The following is a 20452-nucleotide window of genomic DNA, read 5'->3' as shown; positions in this document are numbered from 1 at the left end:
TCTGGTAGGACAGATCGGATACAGGGTGTTTATGACTGTATTTTAGGTAAATGAAATGATTTACATGTCATGCAGCATGGATTTCTTATGCAGCAAATAAAGATGGAGTGTGTGTGTATTGAATACTGTATTCATCAAAACAGCTCTTCAGATGCATTTGTCTTAGATCAGCACCTATAAGCCATCTGCTTTGTCCTTACTCAGACAAAGGGGATTTAAAATCATCTCCCATAATACAATACCCTGCCAACCGTTATTTAAGATTTTTTTTATCACAACCAACGGTGAATACGGGGGTCTCCATGTGAGCATGAGGCATTAATGAAAACAAACAGTATATTGTAAGCATGAAGAGAAGAAGCCTTTTGGATTGAAGAGGTGCACGAGGGTCTCATTCATAATTCAGAGGCGTCGCAGCGATATGAGAGAGGAGGACGCATCTGTCTGCATTACGCCAGCGTTGCCTCTGCGTTGCATCACCCTCCCGGGAGGTTCGTTTTTCGAGAGTTTAATACGCTCCCTATCAGTTGTGCTCTGGCTGTGGTCTAATTTCAGCCTCAGATAAGAGACTTTATTTGTCACCCAGCTCCTTTGCCCTGTCACACAGCCTCCAAGTGCCTCCTCAGTCTGAAATCTTGAAAAGGCAGCGCTGAGCCGCCGTTTGTCTGTACATTACTTGTGACTGTTAAGTGTGCAGTATCAGAACTAAGAATATTATGAACCTCTACTTGCTAACCCATCCCCCCCCACACACACATACATATAGCTGTCTCCCTACACAAAGAAAGGCGCATGTGCCTCACACACACACAGCTGGCTGCTGGTCTGTCTGACCTAGTTTATTTCTGTAGGCTGCTCTAATGGAAGGAGTGAGCGTGGTGTATTATCTGACTGTATCTGATTTGCATTTCTGCCCTGTCACTGGCAGATGGCACCAGAGGTCGAGAGCAGGAGGAACCTTTTCACAGACACACACACACAAACACACACACGGTAGAATCTGCACGTACACACATGAAGCTTCATGCCTGTCATATAAAAACTTAAACTATCAAAAAAGCTGGTGTAGTGCAGGTTGTTAACCAAGTTTATATGGAAGTATGCTGTGTTTAATAGAGGCATGCACATGTGTGTGGTTGCAGACACACACGCTTGCGTGCATGCATGCAGAGGGGTGGAGTTGTGCATGGTGTTCTGGTTTACACTTTGCTCTTGCACTATTCATGCTTAATAGGAAGGAAGTGATGAATCACGTTCACTTATTTGTGGTAGGGGTGTGTTCAAGTACAGATAGGGCCTCTTTCTCTCACACATGCACACACTTTCTCTCTTTCTTACTCTCTCTCTCTCAAGAGAGAAATCACAGAGGAAGTGAACAGACTTGCAACCTCAGCAATTTGTTTTTTTATCTGACAGACTGGTTGGTTGAAATCATCCAGGAAGAAGGTGATGTTGGATGTATTAAGACACACAAGAACAGCACGTTTACATCCGCACAGTTGCATCAGGACGTGTAAGACATCACTTGTGTCATGTACTCTCTTAAATCTGGACACATCTGACTTAATTTGTTACACACACACACATACACACATCCAGCTGGGAGTGGTGGTGTCAGAGAGTTGTGCGACACTTATTTTAAACATGTCAGCATTTTTTAACACATACATCTTGTTCACATCAATACATCAGTCTTTACTTGGAGACAGGAAACATCAGGGTGTGCTCTCACTCTCTTTATCTCTTTACCTCTCTCTCACACACACACACACAAAACCGTTACAGAGGGGTGTGGGGACATTTTCCATGTGGTTTGAGTGGTTAAACTTTGCAATTGTAAAGTGTGTCTACATGAAGACACAAATGACCTAAATGCAGAGGATAGGAGGAGTGAGACCAATTAGTTTGGGCAAAAACTGGCAGCCATGTTGTCACACCACAGAATAACTTTTCCACACGCTCTGCCTCTCCCACGTTGAAGAAGCGAAGACACAATTGCAGTTGTATGATTTTCTCCTCACTGAAAATCATGAGCTATAGGTTCAAACAGAATGCTACTTTTGCATTCTACTTTTTCATTTTCCCCTCATTTCTTATGCTTTCATAATTTTCTTTGACACAGTCATCTCCTTTCTGACTCATTCCTCACATCTCAAGTGTATTGTGGTGAACCACCATCGGATTTACTCCACTTTGATATCCCTTTCCTCTCGATTTCTCCCTCTCTCCATTTCCGTCGTTGCTGTGTGTGTCTCCTTTTAGCAAAGGTTAAGTTCTGGTTCAATGTAGATACATCCTAAATAATGCAGATTCCCAATTAAACATGAATGAGCAAGCTTTTTTTGAAAGAAAAATATTATAAATTATACAGCGTGTGTCAATCTTGTGAGCTGAAATAGTTCAATATTTGGACAAAGACGCAGGGAGTTGAGTTCCTCATGCATGCAATGTGGCCTCTCAGGGTTTTTATAAATGATAGAGAAGACTAGTCATTAAATTGCCAGGAAGCTAATTGTGTGGTTGCAACTCTAGTTCAAAAGAAGCAGGGTCAAGAGTGCCATTTATACCAAATTTAATGTTAAAATAATGCATATAACATGTCTTGCACTGTCACCTATATGCCAGTGCAAGTTGTTTTTCATTTTTAATGAGTTAAAAATGTTGTTGTCATTTCCTGGAAAGCAATAAAAATGGCCGCTGACACATCCTGCACTATGAATGTACAGTAATTTTGTGTCTCATGAATCACTTTGTCAAATGTTTGTGTTGCTCCCACCTCCCTGGGTCTTTCCTTTACTTAATAGTGGGCGGAGTCTGCTCAGGCCACCTGAAGTTAACCAATCAGAGCAGGCCAATGTTGAAGTTTCAAAAACTGCAGTACCCCCTGCAACCCCTGGGAGTTGGGCTGCAAGTGAGTCAATTCTCCATAGACTCTAATGTTAGAATATATGTATATTAAGATTTAAAAAGACATAACCAATTCTGACCATGACATAAAAACTGAGGCCAAAATATCTCACTTAATAGAGAGTCTGGACAGAAGAGGTTGAGCGGTTGAGGCTACTTCAATGCTTCTGCCCAAACACTCACCCACTTCCACATCAAACTTGAGCTTGCTGCTACTGACCGAAACGTTACTTCCCTTTTTTTTTAAGCCAACAACAGCATAACTATGAACTCCTAAACAAAGTTCAACATGTTGAAAAATAGAAACACGCCATAAACAGTTTTTAGTTGGGTCTGTGTTCCATCCACTAACATGGAGGAGGCCTTTAAGATGTTCTGACGTTTTTGGGGAGCTGTCACGGTGCCCATCTTTTACACATTCTTTGGTGCATTTGTATTAGTTTTAATGCTGCCAACGTGGCAACAGACAGAACCTGTGGAAAATTGTCCTCCAGCAACATGTTAATGAAAACCTACGGGCCTCAGAAAGACAACACAGACTGCAATACTTTAAACGGCCATGTTAGTATTTGACATATATATTCCCCAAGACAAGAGATTAAGTTTACTGAGCGCTAACTCAACTTTGACTGCTGTACACATTTTGATGAATGTAATCCACTGGGAGGAGCAGGATTTCATCTCTCTAGATCTCTACTATGTGTTATGTGAACGTTAATGCAGGCCTCCACAGTATCTGCATTCATGGAACTTGGAAAATTATTTTAGTTACCTGACGTGTGCCCCTTAGTTTGCTTCAGCATTACTTCAGTGTCACCTTCACTTCAGGTGACAGTCTAAGTGATAGCCACATTGCACGCTGTCTCTTCACACCACCAATTGTGTCATTTTACCTTAAAAACCTGTTAGCTACGCAACAGTTTGGGCTTTTTGTGTCTTGCTTAATAGCCAGAAATGGATGCAAGTGGAACTGACATAAGCCTGTGTGTTCATCTGTTATTGTCTGTGGCTGTGAGCATGTGCCATGGGTGTCCTCTGTGTGTATGTATTTATGTGTTTTTGGAAGCTGTGGGTGGGTGCAGCCAATGTGTATGGGATCCGTGGTTGCGGATAATGTGTGTGTGTGTGTGTGTGTGCTTGATGTGTGTGTTCTCATTTGATGGCTGCTTGTTATCGGTGTTTGTTTGGGGTTAAAAGCCCCTGTCTCTGAGGGTGTTAGTGGGTCATCTAAACCGATCTGCGGCAGAATCGCTAGAGAGGCAGGAGCATAATCTGTAGCTGGCTTTGTGCTCCCAGATTAAAGTGATGATGTTTTAAACCTTTCTCACGGCCACAATATGCCTTTGCTTCCCTCCCTGCTACTCAAAATGAGTGTGACAGCCGATCCACACAGCCGGGTTCAAGAAAAGGACACCTTCCTCACTATTTATGAAATGGGGAGCTTTAGCACATTATCTGAGACGACGCACGCATGTTCTATTCATCTATTAATTTGCCATCAGCATGGTGTAGCTATAGCGTATCTTCTCCACTGTTTGAGGGGAAACAGCTGCTAATCCTAATCCACCCATCTCCCCCCACGGGATTCTGTCAAATCACAGGCCCTTTAAAAAGCTCTGGCTGGCTGGTTTAAGGGCTGGTTGAGTAGCTTGCTGACTGGCAGGCTCCAAATGAGAGGATGGACCATGCTTACCCACTTCTGTGACTGACATCCACGAGGCCTCCAGAAAGTATGTCACTTGTCTGTACAAGTACACTGTACACACAGTAAACGTACCAGAATCGGCCCTCAGCTTCTCTCAGAGGTGTCATCCAATACTGGGATAAGAGTAAACATAAGAGAACGATTAGTTTACAGTGTTAAAATGGTTTAAATAAGCACACACAGCATTGTAAAACATCTGAACACAAAGCAAGGACACTGTACTTTGGTTTTGCATGAGTAAAATAAACAAAATAAAACATGTTAATATTTAGAGCCTGCAGGTGAGTTTATTCCTCTGATCGTTATGCTAAGCTACTTGGCTCATATGAATTATTAAGACATAAGAATGACATGAATCCTTTCTGTTGGTGTGTCCCTGAGCATCATCAGGTCAGTGCCTTTCATTCTTACATCAGGCTAAACTAAAGCTAAGAAAAAAAACATGAAAAGTGGGACTTGTAAGCTATAAAAGCTCACCGGCTCATTTCAGTATCTCAGGGGATTTTGCTGTAATGGTGGCTAAGAGCAGCTAATGACAGAAAACGACAGATAGATATTAGCAATAAGTGCTATTCCTGAGACATTTTGCTGAATTATGTAACTCTCAAGACTGAAAGTACAAAATCTTTTATACTTTTAATACCAGTGTAGGAGAAGTTGAACGAGTAAACAGGCTCACTTAATACTCACTTAATACATTATTAAGGTTTTCATTAGTGTATGATAACTGTTAACTATGAATTGTACTGTAAATATAGCACGCTTGTTTCTACAGGAGCCCAGAAGGGACACATTAAACACTTCATGCGCTGAAGGTGGTTGCAAATCTAAACTTTTACTACCACCAAACCAACAAATACATTAGCCTTTAAAAAATGTATGGTAATTTCTGATTTCCTTATTCACGTGGTCTGTCACTCTGAGAGGCAGCTGGATGGCTGCTTTTTTGACATCATCACCACAATATGTCAACTTGTACACAGCCCGTTATGACTGCTACACTAAATTGACTACATCTACTGCTATGTTCAGCGTTTGCAGTTTGTTTTTGTAAGTGCTAAGAGCCTGCAGCAGTTTCTGTTCTCTAGAACTCTGAAAGTCTGCGGTATCGTTTCTAACTTTAACTCTCCAGCACAAACATTAATATCGCTCTTGTCCATCAGCCATCCTCGCATCAAGTCATTTCAGATAATGACTCTCAGCTGGGACAGACACAGAGCGGAGAGACGCTGAGGCTGAGCAAAGAGTATCAGCAGACATGCTTGCATCTCACTCCCTTGTTCTTGGTATATAAGGATGAGATGGGGGGTGAGGAGTGTGCGGGGTAACTATCAGTTATCAGCGTGAGGATTAGGGACTGTCATCAGCAGCCATATGCCTCATATTACCCTCCTGATGACACTAGATGGAGAGAGGGGAAGAGAGTGAGGAGGAGAAGGCTCGGGGGAAGGATTACACCCGCTCTAAGATTTCAGAGTAAAAGTCAGGTAGAGAACAGAGCCTGTCAAAGTGCAGTCTGATGCATATGAACATACATTTTCACACAAATTCACACGGATATGCATAAGAGCCCTGCAGCAGCAGCAGCAGCACTCTTCACCACCGTCTTCCTAGGCTAAACACAAAGCAGGTTCCTGCTGTATGATGAGTGTGTGAATGTGTGCTGTGTTGTAAGCATGTACTGTAAGCAGAGCCTTTTGGTAAAGCTGATACACTCTGTTCCATGTTCTTGGCCTCTGGCTATGCATGTTGACTATTCTTCAGTACAATGGACACATATGTGCTCTTCATTGATCACATAGAAAGAATAAGTGTGTGTGTGTGTGGGAGAGAGAGAGAGGGAGAGGGAGAAAGCGGAGGGACCAGTGGCGACAGCAATACAGTAAGTGTTTCCATGTGCTTCTCTTATTCATGAAGACGCACATAAACACACACAGACTGAGAAAGCATGCTGGCATATCCATGTCAACAAAAACTCACACACTAACACAGCCTGTGTGACTCATTAGGTGACTCAGGTCTTGACAGTAAAAAGTAACATCTGAAAACATTTACCGTATATTCATTAAGACTTGATCCAAGTCATGACGAGAAGCACTTTAATGGATTTCCATCAAATGCACACTAACGCCAAATAAACATCGACGTTTCCAAACGTCTTCTTCTTCTTCCTAATTCCACTTCCTTATTCAGCATAGTTCCTGTGCGCTATCGCCGGGCTATTTTGGTGTATTCACACACACAAAAAAAGAGAAACCATGCAGAGGATTTGTTAAAAAGAAGGCCCAAGTTCACAGCAGAAAAACAAATATTCTCAGAATATAAATCAGAATTAAAATCAGAATTTCAGCATAAAAATACAGATTAGAAAATACATGTATCAGAATACTGTGCAGTATTTTTTGTGTTTATTAGAATAAATTAAGTAATTGTGGTATGTTGTGCCTCATCCCTCCATGGGCGAGGCAGTTAGCATGTAAAAAGTACCACATGTGTGGGCACAGTGAAATGATATGCCTGTGGTCCTTGCTGGGCCCGTGTTAGAATGCATTGTGAGACTTTAATGCTGCAGTGTACTGTGTATATATACAGTATGTGTGTGTGGTGGTCCACATGTGTGGGTGTGTGCATGTTTTTCCACAGACTGTCACTTGTGACGCTGCAGAGTCTTTGGTAACTTACAGTGTGTGTGTGTGTGTGTGTTTAAGCTTTTGTTTAATTTCTACTTCCTGTTTTATTCTTGGCCTAATCCAAACGCAACACAGCTGTGCAGTCAGCCAGAGAAAGAGAGCTTGGGGGATGGGTTGCCAGGTCCTGGTGAGTGCAGCCATGCTCTACAACTGCTACCAACAGATGGAAGAGAAATGGGGTTACCAGCTTGGGTTTATCTTCTTCTTGTAGGCCAAACTGACCCCCCTACACACACACAGACACACACACACTCCCCACCCCCTCATTTTGTCATAATAACTATGCTTGAAGCTCTGTGTTTGGTGCTGGCCCTAATATTTTCACCGTATAGTGGATAAAAATATGTTGGGCCATAAAAAAGAAAACAACATAATAAAGGTCGTGCCTGATAAATTACTCCAAGCAGGTCAATATCACATTATACATAGTAATCACTAATAATTTTTTACTTAAGGCCTGGTCACACTGTTGCAAAGTTTGAGCAGGAGACCCACTGAGCCAATGCTAACAACTGAATTACCATAAATTGCCATAAATATCATTCACGGCAAAATGGGACGGCAAAGTGTCTCCATTTACATTTCTTCCTTCATACTGTCCCTCAGGGGCCACCATAAGGGGTGAAACTTTACCAAGTATACAATGTAAAATCATTTAAACACCAGAGCTGTGAGGATTTTTAACCAGTAATTATACAGAAATAAAATACATATCCAGCCTAAAAGTCATATCATTACCATAAAACAGTATATTATAGTCCCTGTTCAGCTTCCAGATAATATCCCTGCTTCCATCTTTGTCTCATCTCAGAAGATGTGTCGACATTGTCTTTCAACACAATACAAATGAAGCTGAACATTGATTTGGATGAATATTTCAGGTGCTGCTTCGGCTGTGGTTGTGTTTGATGAAGAGTAAGGCTCTTCCTTCTTCTCAGTCTGCCTGTGGAGAGCTAAGGCATCTCTTAACCCTGCACACCACATCCATTATTAATCTACCAGAGTCTCTCTCTCCTTCTCAGCTCAGCCAATTACAGCCGGGCCCCTGCGACTGCTGCCTGTCTCATTTGACGCTGCACTGGTTAGCTTTGATGTCTCTATCAACACCAAAGAGCCGGGGACTGAGTCTTAATAGAGCAGAAGGGGATTATGTGACTGCCAGCCTCTGGGGGTGGAACATTTTTTTTTTAAATATATATGTTTAATTCATACTTTATTTTATTATCAGGAGACTCTGGGCCATGCTTTAGCCAGGGTCTTGCCACTCTGTGCTCTCCTATCACAGCGACATGGTTGTTAATCCTGTTACTCTTTCATTTGGGGAGTCACACAACCCTGTGAGCAGAGCAGACTCGTCTACACAAGGCCCCGCACTCCTCCCTCCTGGGCTGGTAGCCTTTCCTTCCTCTGCTCATTTCATGTGGAGAACGCCTTGATTAACCAGCAGCAGCCATTCTGCATGCAGTCAGCCAGCCTTTGGCTGACAGTGTTTTTAAACACAGTTCAGGGATCAGTTTACTCTGAAATAATTCAGGAAATGTAAATGTCCTGTTACCTGGAAGCATTAACTGCAATTACAAGTCAAGTCTGAATTAGTTGCATTTATAATCAATAGATTTCTGTCTGTGTTCTGAAAGCCTGGCATTAATGCAGATGTCCAGCACAAACAAAACAAAGTTAAATCAGTGTTATTTGTTTGAAGTAGGTTCTTTGCTCTTAGTTGAACTTTTAATAACAATCTTTCCATCACTTCCCTACCTCAGGTCCCACCGCTATTTGCAGCACTGACCTTTAAAGCAGGAAGTTACTGTTAACACAGCTCCAACAGCTGCAACGACAACCTGCTTTACAGCATTTTTCTCACCAAGCGCAGTGCTCATACACATATTTTTTTCTCCCCCACAAACGCTCCATTTCACACAAGCTAAAATTCAGATTGGAGCGTCTGGGTGCCGTCTCTTGAAAGTGTGACTTCACTTGACAGTAGTGGTGTTAAGTTAAAAGACCGCAGTGGCCTCACCACCTGATGACAACTGCATATTAGAAAATGTATTCTCTTTCTGCATTAAGGGAGAGTATTACATAAACCTCTGATGTAATTTTCTGAGCATGACTCAAAGCACTGGGGAACCCCACGCAGAAGACACATCTCAAAGCTGATTTCTTTAAGAAAAGACAACATTGCATACATTTATTAGGGATGGACGCCCATTCCAATACATGCAAATCACCACTGTCCTTTAAATGTAGTGTCGACATTATTGCAAACACTTGTCTCCCTGCTGTTTTGTGTATTATATTTTTATTATCTTAGGATAAAAAAAACATTAACAATTACATGGGATGCCTTGTTCTGCATAATTTAACGCTTACACAGTGGGAACAGGAATGGCAATGCTTTAGACATCATCACAGCCTCTTCATAACCCCGCCCACCCCAAACCCACTGCCCGCATGCAGTTTGCACTGCACAAAGGCCAAAAGTCACGTGAGACAGCCTGCAAAGAGCACAAGAAGCATTCACAGTAAAGGAATATAGGAAGGAGGAAAGGATGGAGGGTGGGAGAGTAAAAGATGAGAGGAGAAGGAGAGGAGGAGCAGAGAGGGAGTGAAACAAAGTGACTGCAGCACTGGCCTTGGTTTAGACAGGAGAAGGAGCAGCATAGTCCTAGTATATCATTCTAACTTCTCCCACACTTCAACTCCCATCTCCTGATTGTGGTACTCTTTCCATTGTCTTTGACACAAAAAAGTTTGTTTATATATGCATGTATATATGTATATACATATACGTATGTATATATATATAAACACATTTTTATAGCTACAGCACCTTTTCCCATGGGGCAACAGTGTCAATACCTCGCACATGGAACATGGCCGTGCCAAAGAAAAAAAGAAAAATAAAAAAAACAATATATTGGTCAGGATATTTATCTTTTTTTCCCTAAAGTTGGCATTTGACATGATGATATTCTATTGCCATCTGGGGGAGGGAAGGGACAAAGGTTCTTCTTTTGAGTTTATATTCAAGTTTTCTCCTTTTTTCTGGTGTATAATTTCTTCTTTTCCTGTTTAAAAAGAGTTCACACTTTCGTGATTTGCGTGTGCTGCTCTTCATCAAAAGGTTCATTTTCCGGATCAGAGTCAGTGGTGTCAGAGTATCGATAATGGTCTGGCTCATTGTCGCTAACGTCCGGGGTGACGGATGTCGAAGTGCTAGCCTCAGAATTCGAAGGCTCCTCCACGGTTTTCGTAAAATACAACTTCACCTGGAAATTAAGACAACTAAACTTTAGTCTGTGCAGCGAGACAGATTACTTTCCATAGCAGTAATCATACTTTAAAAACTACACACCGATATGAAAGCACAGCAATTAGCCTACTCAACAACAGACTTACAGTTATCACTAAATCCTTTTGTTGAACTAATATCTTAATTGGATCTAAACTCCATCCGTGCTTACCTTGAAGTTTGGCGAGAAGTAGCGGTTAGCTTTGTCTTTGTTGGCCTTGTCCAAGTCATTCTTTGTGAGCGTCAGGATGAGGTAGTCCCTGTCCCTGTCGCTGTCCCTGCCACTTTCCCTGCAGCCGTCCCTGCCGCTTTCCCTGCAGCTGTCCCTGCCGCTTTCCCTGCAGCCGTCCCTGGACTCGGCGGTCTGTGGCTGGCCCTGGCCCGGTCCCGGTCCTCTTTGCTGGCTCTCTGCATTGTTCACTGCACCATTCTCCATCTTGTCCATGCTCTCCTCTGGTCCAGGGATGAAAAATGTATTCACCCAAAAGTGAAACATTTTGTCCTGAAGAATCACAAGAGGTGACAACACGGTTCATTAATAAGAAAATTGTCAAAACGAAATTCTTATTATCAACAAATCCGGTAACAAACCAACCATGCATTAGTCTCAGCCCCAAGCGTATTTGTTCTAGAGAAGATGTGAATCTCTCAAAGCTACTAACAAAAATAGTGTTTTTCTTTAAAAAAAGAAAAAAAAGGCTATTTCAGGACATTACCAAGCCCTTGGCCACTGTAGTTTTGAGCAAATATTACTCAAAGTGGAGTAAATAGAACATTTGTTGGGGTCTATTTTCTGCTGTGTATTAATATGCATTTGAAAATTTAAGGCAGCAGGACAGACAACAAATGATCAACTCAAAAGAACCTCCAGTATTATCTGCCCATGGTGGAGAAGACCCATGCCCAATGCAGATAATTCATATTTGAATAGTTTTTGGACACATTATCATCAGCTTTTGGTGATATAATACAAACATTAACAACAAACCTATTAAATTTAGCATGATAGCACAAACTCCTTGACTCTCAGCACGTGGCTGTAGTTTTGGAAATCAGGAAGTGAGGCAGCATTAACAGTGTATATGGACAAAACAAACACCCCTGAGAAGAAATTCGTTTCCCTCACACAGAAATAGGCCACTTGTGTAAAATTAACTAAAATCTCAAAAATCATACCTTTAATGCACATTTAGAACAAATAACAGATTTATTGCAAATTGGCTATGGATCTGTCAGTTGCAATTAAATAATTGAATCAACTGAAAGCCCTGATAAATGGATTTTTTGCCACTAATGAGATTGCAGTTGGCACTCGGCAGGAAAGTGCTAGAATGAAATACTTTTATTTAGCAGACATCAGCACATGTAACAGCTGAAATAAACTCACCTTCTTCATCATTTTACTTTGTTTATGGAAGAACTCCACTTTAATGTCTCCGCAAACGGGCAGCGGCTGGGGGAATTCAAAAATCATGTGCTTGTCCTCGCGCTGTGTGTGAGCGGGGTTTGACGTGTGGATCTTGACTTTCAGTTGATAGACCACAAACTGGGGATCTGCAAAAAAAGAAAAGTGTTAAGGTTGTACAGGAGCGAAGTGAGAGATATGTGAGATTTAAGACAGAAAGCATAAGAAGGAGTGAGTGACAGAGGAGCAGGGAGTGAATCAGGAGAGAGAGACAGGGTAACAGTGTTATTACAAGAGTTTGACAAAAGCAACAGGCCACCACCGCCACCCCACTGGATAAGTGCAAAAACATTAAATTAAGGAGGAGAAAGGGGAAAGTAGCAGACCACAAAATGTAACACCCAAAGAGACCCAGAACCAGAGACACATGACCCTATTCTGATAGACAATCATGGTTTGGTCTTTGACCAGCGCAACACATTGCAGAATTTTAACCCTTTCCTCTTCTTGTCTGGGTAGGGAGGTGTTGGGAGGTCTTGCCTCATTTCATATCCATCTAAGCAACATGTCTACATTCTGACTGCTCCTCCCTACTGTATCTCTGCAGCCATAAAAATGCAAACCACTAAAATAATAACAACAATAACGGATGAAAGGCTCATTTACCCCAATGCCAATTCCCTTTCTTGAAGCCCTGAGGGGTCGGCTCGCTCCTGTTTTTAACGGTACTGTCCCCTTAGAGAGAAAGAAGGAGATTATCACAAAAAGGGCCTGAATGGCCTGTCAGTGGCTTGACAGCACAGCAGGCACAAACACAAATATTTACATCTGCAACAACATACATTGAAAAGTCGTTTAAGTGGAAGAGTGAGCATTTTCAGATTTCGACATAACACCTAGCATATACTGTGAGAAGGGGAAGGAAAAGTGGAGGAACTGTAGACTGCAACCACAGAACAATCTGGAATGTGTGATGTGCACTTAATATCCAACTAGCTCCTTTTTATGGCTGTTGTGAGGCTAGAAAATGAGTAATGTGTGTGCATCAATATGAAGACGTCAAACTCAGAATAGGGCCTTTTTTGTATAAGGAGATGGTTAGCAGGAAACAGAAGAATCAATACTCAGGGCTGTGGAGTGCAGTCAGGTGTTAGGGTGGGAAAGCCAAAGACATGAAGGAAGAAGAGGTGCTTTTTCTGACCAGCTAAAAATGGACAAATTCAGATAGAAGGATAGCACAACACTATGTGACTCAGACACATTTGAGAAGATTTGCCTGTAGATACAGCAAAACATGACATAAACACATGTAAGATAAAGGGGTGAAAAAGAATCATTATGTCAGTTATGCCAACATTTTTTTGCCTATATAACTCTACCAGCAAAACGGGACAACAAGACCAAATGTTTGCACACACACACCATTCTACAGTCCACTCATGCTACATGCAAACATGCAGTGATGTGCAAACACTCTGGATTGAAGGAATAAACTCAGCGACTTATAAACACTTGAATTCTGAGCAACTGTATACAAAAATAAAATCACCAAAATATTTCACTTTTTAATGACTCTTATGTTACTTCCCAGTTAAGTAAATTATCTGTCTCTTGCTTGCTACAGCACTCTGCTCTGTTTAAACAGTGCACATTGCAACTATTTTGAATACAGCGTGCAGAAAATGAAATGAAACCACACATAATCTGGTTTCTATAAAAGTTGCTTGCTCTGAGAAAGCTGAAAAATTATGATTGTGGTGCATTAATTATATTATTGCTCAACTCAACTGAGCTAATAGAATCTATAAAAAAACATCTTATGTGTTTAACATCACTTTAAATTTCCTGTTGAAGTGTGCACATCATTCAATAGTTTTTAAATGCAGGCTTTGTGCCCCTATTATTTAAAGGTCCAAATATGTTGCACATTTGGCCACACTTTTTTCTTTTTTCCTTTCTTAAACCTGGCACCGGGCAACTCATCCTGACCATACATGACCCACTCTGTTTTACAGTGCTACACTGTATAGCGTGGGTGAACCCTACAGAGCACTGTGCGCACACATTCTCACTCCGTTTGAACAGCGGCCTGTATGCATGCCTACGCCCTAGTTTTTGGAGTTGAAGATGAACATGAGAGTGACTCACTGCAGGTGCCCCCGCTGAACATGGGGAGAGTCTCAAACACCATTTTGTGGAAGAGGAGCGCCACCGGCTTGTACTCTAGCTGGTGCTTCAGTAGGTAGCTGTAGTAGTAGACGTAGCGGCGCTGGCTTGGGATTGTTACTCCCTGGAACAAATAAACATGCAAACGGTGACTTAAAACATAAGGTCTTCAAGTGTCAACTTTTAAGATTCATTTGTAGCAGGGAGTTAGCACAATGCTAGGGTTTTAATAATACACATTTCAAATCTAAAAAACACATACAGTGATCTAAAGTAAACTGATGTGTTAGAGGCATTTCATTTTCTTGTCTCACCTTCTTGTCCCTTGTCCTGACTTCACCATAAAAGTCAAGTGCTTCTTGGGCCTCCAGGAATTTGCCACGATGGAGGAGATAAGCGCAGATCATGACTCCAGTGCGGCCCTTCCCAGCCTTACAGTGGATGGCCGCCACGTGATTGTCATCCTCGCTGAGCCACTGGTCCAGGTCTTCACAAAATGGTTTAATTAGCTCCAGCTGAGGAGGGTTGTGGTCTTCGAAAGGGTACTGTGCAACTGATGCGTGAAGAGATGCAGATCCAAGCAAAGTGGTAATAAGAGAAGTAAAAAAAGCAAACAAAAAAAGAGGTAAACAATAAAAACAAACACAATATAAACAGGTCAGAGAAGACAGCACAGCACAGCAAGGAAAATACAGTGGACATTATGTGGGATTTTTAACGTGTGTGATCAGGCTGCTGCTTTAAAGAGAGGAAGCATTTGTAGAAGATGTAAAGCAGCGTACCTCTGCAGTTAAATTTGGCAGCATCGTAGTGTCTTTCTGCACAGCTGAAATGGGAAGAACAAACTCCAGTTAACGATCACAGAGGAAGTTGAAAAGTAAACAAGACCACTTCAGATACAAACAGAATGTGGAACACTTACAGGTTGTAGATTTTGTAATGGTTTTTATGCTTTGAATCCAAAAACCTGTTTAAAGAAATGAAGGTGACCAGATAGAGGACACATCAGTACTGGCCACATGTATAAAAATTAACGCACTTCCATTTTCTTTGATCACTCACCGCACTACATCGTCTATATTGTTTCTGTACACGCCTTCAAGTCTCTCTGCTGGAAAGCCCATAGCAATGATGTTTGGGTAGATATCTGTTCAGGCAGGGGTCAAGGAAATGTACACTGTGCATGGCTGTGGGAATCAGGCCTTCACAAAAAAGGAAATATTTAATAAATAAATATTAAAACAAAAACCTGCATGTTTGACAGGCATGTAACATAAAGAAGAGCATAAAATAATGCAGTGATGAAAAAAAAAGAATGTCAAAATGAGGGTGTTCTTGTAGGTATGGATAGATGGGAGGCACAGAGAAAGGGTGCTGATCAGTGTGAGTGTGTGTTGTGACAGATGGCCTTGACAGTGAGAAGCAGGCAGAGAGGACAAGAGTAACGGCGCTCCTACTTCAGCCAGGCCCACATGTGGGTGCACGAGGAGAGTCTCCGCTCCCTGACCTGTATGTATTTTTAGAGCCCAAAGTTATATTGGGATGATTGCAAATGTTTGGCTTATCTCTCTTTTGAGCTCAGTGAAGACTAATTTGAATATCTGTGATATTAAATGCAGGTAACATGAAGACACACAGGTAGGAAAAAAAAACTGAAACAAAAATGCTTTGTGCTCTGACTGCTGAGCTGCAGCTGAAGTAACTGTCGGTTTCTATGACATACTACTATGTATAAATGGAAAGCAGTACTTTATCTATCACACAACCAGTTTAACTTCTGGTTGCACCACTTTGTGCATGCTACACCTCGGCTGCCTTCACAGCTGCCTTCTGTCACTGAATGGGGGGGATAGCACAGGTCAGTGATGAAAAATGTTGTGGCCAAATATTAGGTTGACATACTTAAAATCTTAAAGGCTCGTGAGTGTCATGTTGCAATGAAAAGAATAATTCTGTTGGCATGCATGTCTTCGAGGCTCGGCTGCAACGCCTACCTGTAACTAAAGTCTGCTTGTCACCCTAAGCTGTGCGATTTCACACTTTAACCACTGACTAAAGGGCAACCTTTACTTACACTTCCTGTGCCATGGTGTCAAATATAGGAGAGCTGAATATTTCTAATTGGATGTGTTTCATTCTGAGCAGACCTTTTTTCCCCCCCAGAGTTAAAAATCACTTTTTAACTGGTCAGAAAAATTTGACACACACATCCGACAGCTGTGGTGAGGACAGAGGCTGGCGGGTGCAGTATACAATCCTCAACTTTGCCAATGTGCACATATACATATCAAGTACCTGCACAAGAAAACATACTTTTCACGGCTGACACACCTCACTGTTTCATCAGCAAACCTGTAGGTGCAGAAAAATGTTGATATCTAGAACAGGTAGATGATGTCAACCGCATGACAGCTGTCACATTGAACCAACTATGAAAAAACCAACAGATTCCTTTTAAAAGGAATTAAATGAGAGTCTAAATACAACCAGATTTCAACAAGCCCAACAGCAAATCTATAGTATTATTTACATATTGCCAATCTACTTCCACAACAGCCTATCTGTATATGCTGCTCCATAATCCTGCACATTAATGCCTCACAGACCTAATTAGGAGCAGAATGCAGGTTTTCTATGCTATTTAATGGGCTACTCTAACCCTTTGGACCTACAGGCAAACTGATCCCAGTCAGACTATTCTAAGTGTTTTAAAAAGCTCCACAGCTCCCAGGAGAGCCTCAGCCCAGAGCACAGGGGGCTTGGTCTCTGCAGCTGAGAGGAAACGCATATGCGGGACCCTTGACGGAAGCTCTAAGTAGGAGGGGGGAAAAAGAAAATCTGCCGTTTTAGGCATCCCTTTTTCTTTAAAGCCAGCCCTGCCTCTGCACTATGCACACGCCAAATCCACAACTAAGAGCAAGAGAGGAGAAGGGGGGAAAGGGAGAGTGGGAACCGGCAAGAGCGCTAAGTGAGGAGGAGAAGGAGGTAGGCAGGACAGGAAAAGGAGGAGAGCAGAGGAAAGGGGGCATGCACTGGGAGGGAGGATTACAGTGGGAGTAGTAAAGAAAAAGAGCAAAAGGAGAGGTGGTGGGTTGAGAGGGTAAGCGAGGGAAAGAGCACTCAGACAGCAATGCTGATACAAGATCACTGGCAACTCTATTTTAAGGGCAATTCCCAGAACTGTGATACTGCATTACATAACTGCAGAGAGCCCATATTGTTTTTAGACACCCATGCCAAAAATGATAAAAGGGAGAGTTCGAAAGGGCCCACATCTGAACAAGAAGAGACTTCCAAGACAAAGAAAGATGACACTTTTGAGTAGTGTGCCCCCTTTTTTTACACCTGCACAAAAACAGCTGTAGAGGCACACCACAGAGCCCTGCCACCGACAGACCTGACATTAGATTTACCACATTATAAAAGCAGGTGGCAAACATCTGATCAAGTACTGTGGCACAGTTTAGCATTTACAGTCACACATACATCATAGGTGACAGATCCACCTGAAATCACTTCAGCATGTTTCTATTTATATTTCTACTTTTCAAAGAAAAGAAAATACACCTCTCAACCAGGCTCTCCAGGTAAAACACAACATTTACAATAAATATAATTTATGTCTGCAAATAATATGTCTGCAAATAATAAGTCCTGTTTGTGCTGTAGGGAAGTAGATAGTGCTGCACCTCTATTTGCCACAGGTTTTTCCTTGATTTGACTTTAGATTAATGATTTGGTCTAACGTACAATATCCCACAGCCCACTTTATATCAGTTAGCTAAAAAAACAGCAGACTGTCATATCTGAGAGATGGGATATAAGTTACTTTATCAGTCCTTTGAAAAAATAACCAATAAATGCTAGCAGATTGACTGTAAAATGCAAAAACTCAAAATGGCAGTTACACATCCTTGCAAAAATGACAAGTGCATTTCCACCCTGATTGTAACCATGGCCCACTCTAAGCACTGTCACACATTACATTATGCATTTAGCTGGTCTTGGTCAACCACAGCAGTTGCTGATCTAGTTTATCACCAGTCAAATAAGTCAGTGTATCAACTTTAGCACCAGCGATACTGCAGTAGTGAACCAGTACTATCCAAAATCCTGCATGAGGCTGAAATGCCAATTCTTAAATCTAGAAAAATCTGTATTTCTGTAGAAGGGATCAGAATTGAACAGTGCTTCTCATTTTATGATCTGATCGCTGAATGCTCACCGAAAGAGAGCACAGTGAGTGAGAAAAGGCTGAGAGAGACATTTTTACAATCCTATCACAAAAAAAACAGATACCTACCTTATTAAAATTCAACTCTATCAAGATGTATGGCAAAGCACAGTATACAGAACACTGAACAGAGATAAACACGCACTGAACACCATCTATCTCCTTGCAAGCACCTTTGATTAAAAATACTGACTAGATCCCACTCATCATTTGACAACCTCCAGCCAGTCCACCACTGGGTGACTGGTATGCAGATTAAATACCCTGTCGTTTGCAAGACACACCAATGTCCATCTGAACGGGGGGATCCAGCTGTGACATTTATGCGTGCTGGTTTGACAGATCCACCATCTTTTAAACATACTGGGTGACAGCAAAGCTACGCCGTCTAACCAACTAGCCAGCTAGCTAACTTAAGTAGCAGGAAAGCTAACTATCCTTACTTTACTCCACTGACCATCCTGCTCCATTACTAGCAGTTAATGCAATTAATACACATTATCTAATCAATGCACAGAATGCGCTGAAAATGAGGAACGCATGAAAGGATACATGTTAAGTCCAGGTCGAAACCATCCTCTTGGTATCTCCTTTTGTTCCGGCTGACCATTTCTTTTATAATCGCAGCCATTGTAGCAGGTGACAGGAGTCTATATGTGGAAAAATGATGATAACAGGTTTATCGAGTATTGGCTCTATGGTCGTGTATGTCGCAGTCAGTAGGTCTGCTCTGGGTCGTTGGCTGCTGAATTTTGCAAGTCCTCGCACAGACGTGCTAGCCAGCAGAGCTAGCAGTGGCCGTCGGTAGGATTAGAAAGGCTTCCTCTGGATCATAAAGACGGGCCTTGCTCTGCTCCTCCGTGCAGGCCCGACTTTCCCAATCCTGCAATTCGTTTTGCAAACACCCCCGAATAAAATACATGCAGTTGTCCGCTGAAAAAAAAAACTTAGAAGCCAGACACGGTCCAAGCTGTTGGCTCGATGGCAGCTGCCGCGATTGACAGCAGAAAAGAGAACTCACCGGTTCTCTAAAACCCGTATCCAGTCACTAAGATGTAGCTAGCTCGCTAGCTAACTAGCTAGCTAGCGCAGCTAGCTAGCAACAATAGCGAATGCTACCTCCTTTTTCGATCCAAAAGCCTCCTAACGATTCAACATTGTCATCGACTGATTGCCAAAAACACATCTGAAAAAAAGTGACAGGCTCCACCTTAAATGTATATAGTTATACAAAGATCAAAAATCTGCACAGGCTGGTTTGACAGTTCCGTCCCGGGTAATCATCTTCTTTTCTCGTTCCTCTCGCTCCAGCTGAACTCTCAGGCTCCCATCATGGCCTCCACCGAAGGAAAAAAAGAAGGTAGAGCAGGCTGGGATTTTAGAACACATATCCCGCCGCCTTCACTGTATAGTCCCCCCAGCTTAATTAAAGCTAGTGAATGCAGAATTATATAATATTAATTCAACAATTAATATAAAGTGATGCTAAGTTACTTCTTAAATATGTTATTGTTTTAACCTCGAGAAGCGCAACATTTGAATGGTTTCGTGCATCTGGCGGAAGGATAAAGTCTGTTCGTGTGCGACGCTCCCTTCTGTCAAAGTGATCACGTGTGGCTCTAATTAGGGAAGTTTCCAACATAATGTCACTTTTCGCGGTTTAAACTGTCATTTCGCAACGTAGCAAATCATCGTGACATAACTAAAATTATATTTAGAATTCATTTATATAATATAAAAATATACTTACAAATGTATAAATATATACATTACCGTATTTCCGGCCATTTTTTAATAGAGCCTTCTCTTATGTCAATTTTAATTTATAACGCTGTTTACACACTGCAAGGACACTATTTACAATACGGAACACGATTAAAACGTCACTAAATTAAAACATCATATTTGTACAGTAGGGCACGTGGGGCTTGAAATAATAAATCAACCATCATGCAACAGAAAACTGAACACCAAGTAGGCTGTTTTGATTATCAATGTTAATGGTCAACTTAAAAAAAAAATACACACTGGTATCCTCATTAATTGATTG

General features: G+C 41.7%; 1 protein-coding gene across 2 annotated transcripts; it reads right to left on the bottom strand.

Moving 5' to 3' along the window:
- Positions 1-9538: 9538 nt before the first annotated feature.
- Positions 9539-19763, bottom strand: LOC114447342 (phosphatidylinositol 3,4,5-trisphosphate 3-phosphatase and dual-specificity protein phosphatase PTEN). 2 transcript variants are annotated; one of them, XM_028423559.1, is made up of 10 exons: positions 18955-19763; positions 15231-15315; positions 15091-15135; positions 14951-14994; positions 14483-14721; positions 14151-14292; positions 12669-12737; positions 11985-12151; positions 10770-11099; positions 9543-10574 (listed from the first exon to the last, which is right to left on the bottom strand). In XM_028423559.1, the coding sequence occupies exons 1-10, from the start codon at positions 19031-19033 to the stop codon at positions 10389-10391; spliced, it is 1386 nt and encodes a 461-aa protein (XP_028279360.1). In that variant the 5' UTR covers positions 19034-19763; the 3' UTR covers positions 9543-10388. The 2 variants fall into 2 exon arrangements, with proteins under 2 accessions (XP_028279361.1, XP_028279360.1); XM_028423560.1 differs by lacking the exon at positions 12669-12737 and having other exon boundaries at positions 9539-10574.
- Between the last annotated feature and the right edge of the window lie 689 nt (positions 19764-20452).

This window comes from Parambassis ranga, chromosome 15, assembly GCF_900634625.1.
Source record: "Parambassis ranga chromosome 15, fParRan2.1, whole genome shotgun sequence".
Lineage (NCBI taxonomy): Eukaryota > Metazoa > Chordata > Actinopteri > Ambassidae > Parambassis > Parambassis ranga.
The sequence above is the reverse complement of the archived record's forward strand: the minus strand, read 5'-3'. Positions and strand labels throughout refer to the sequence as shown.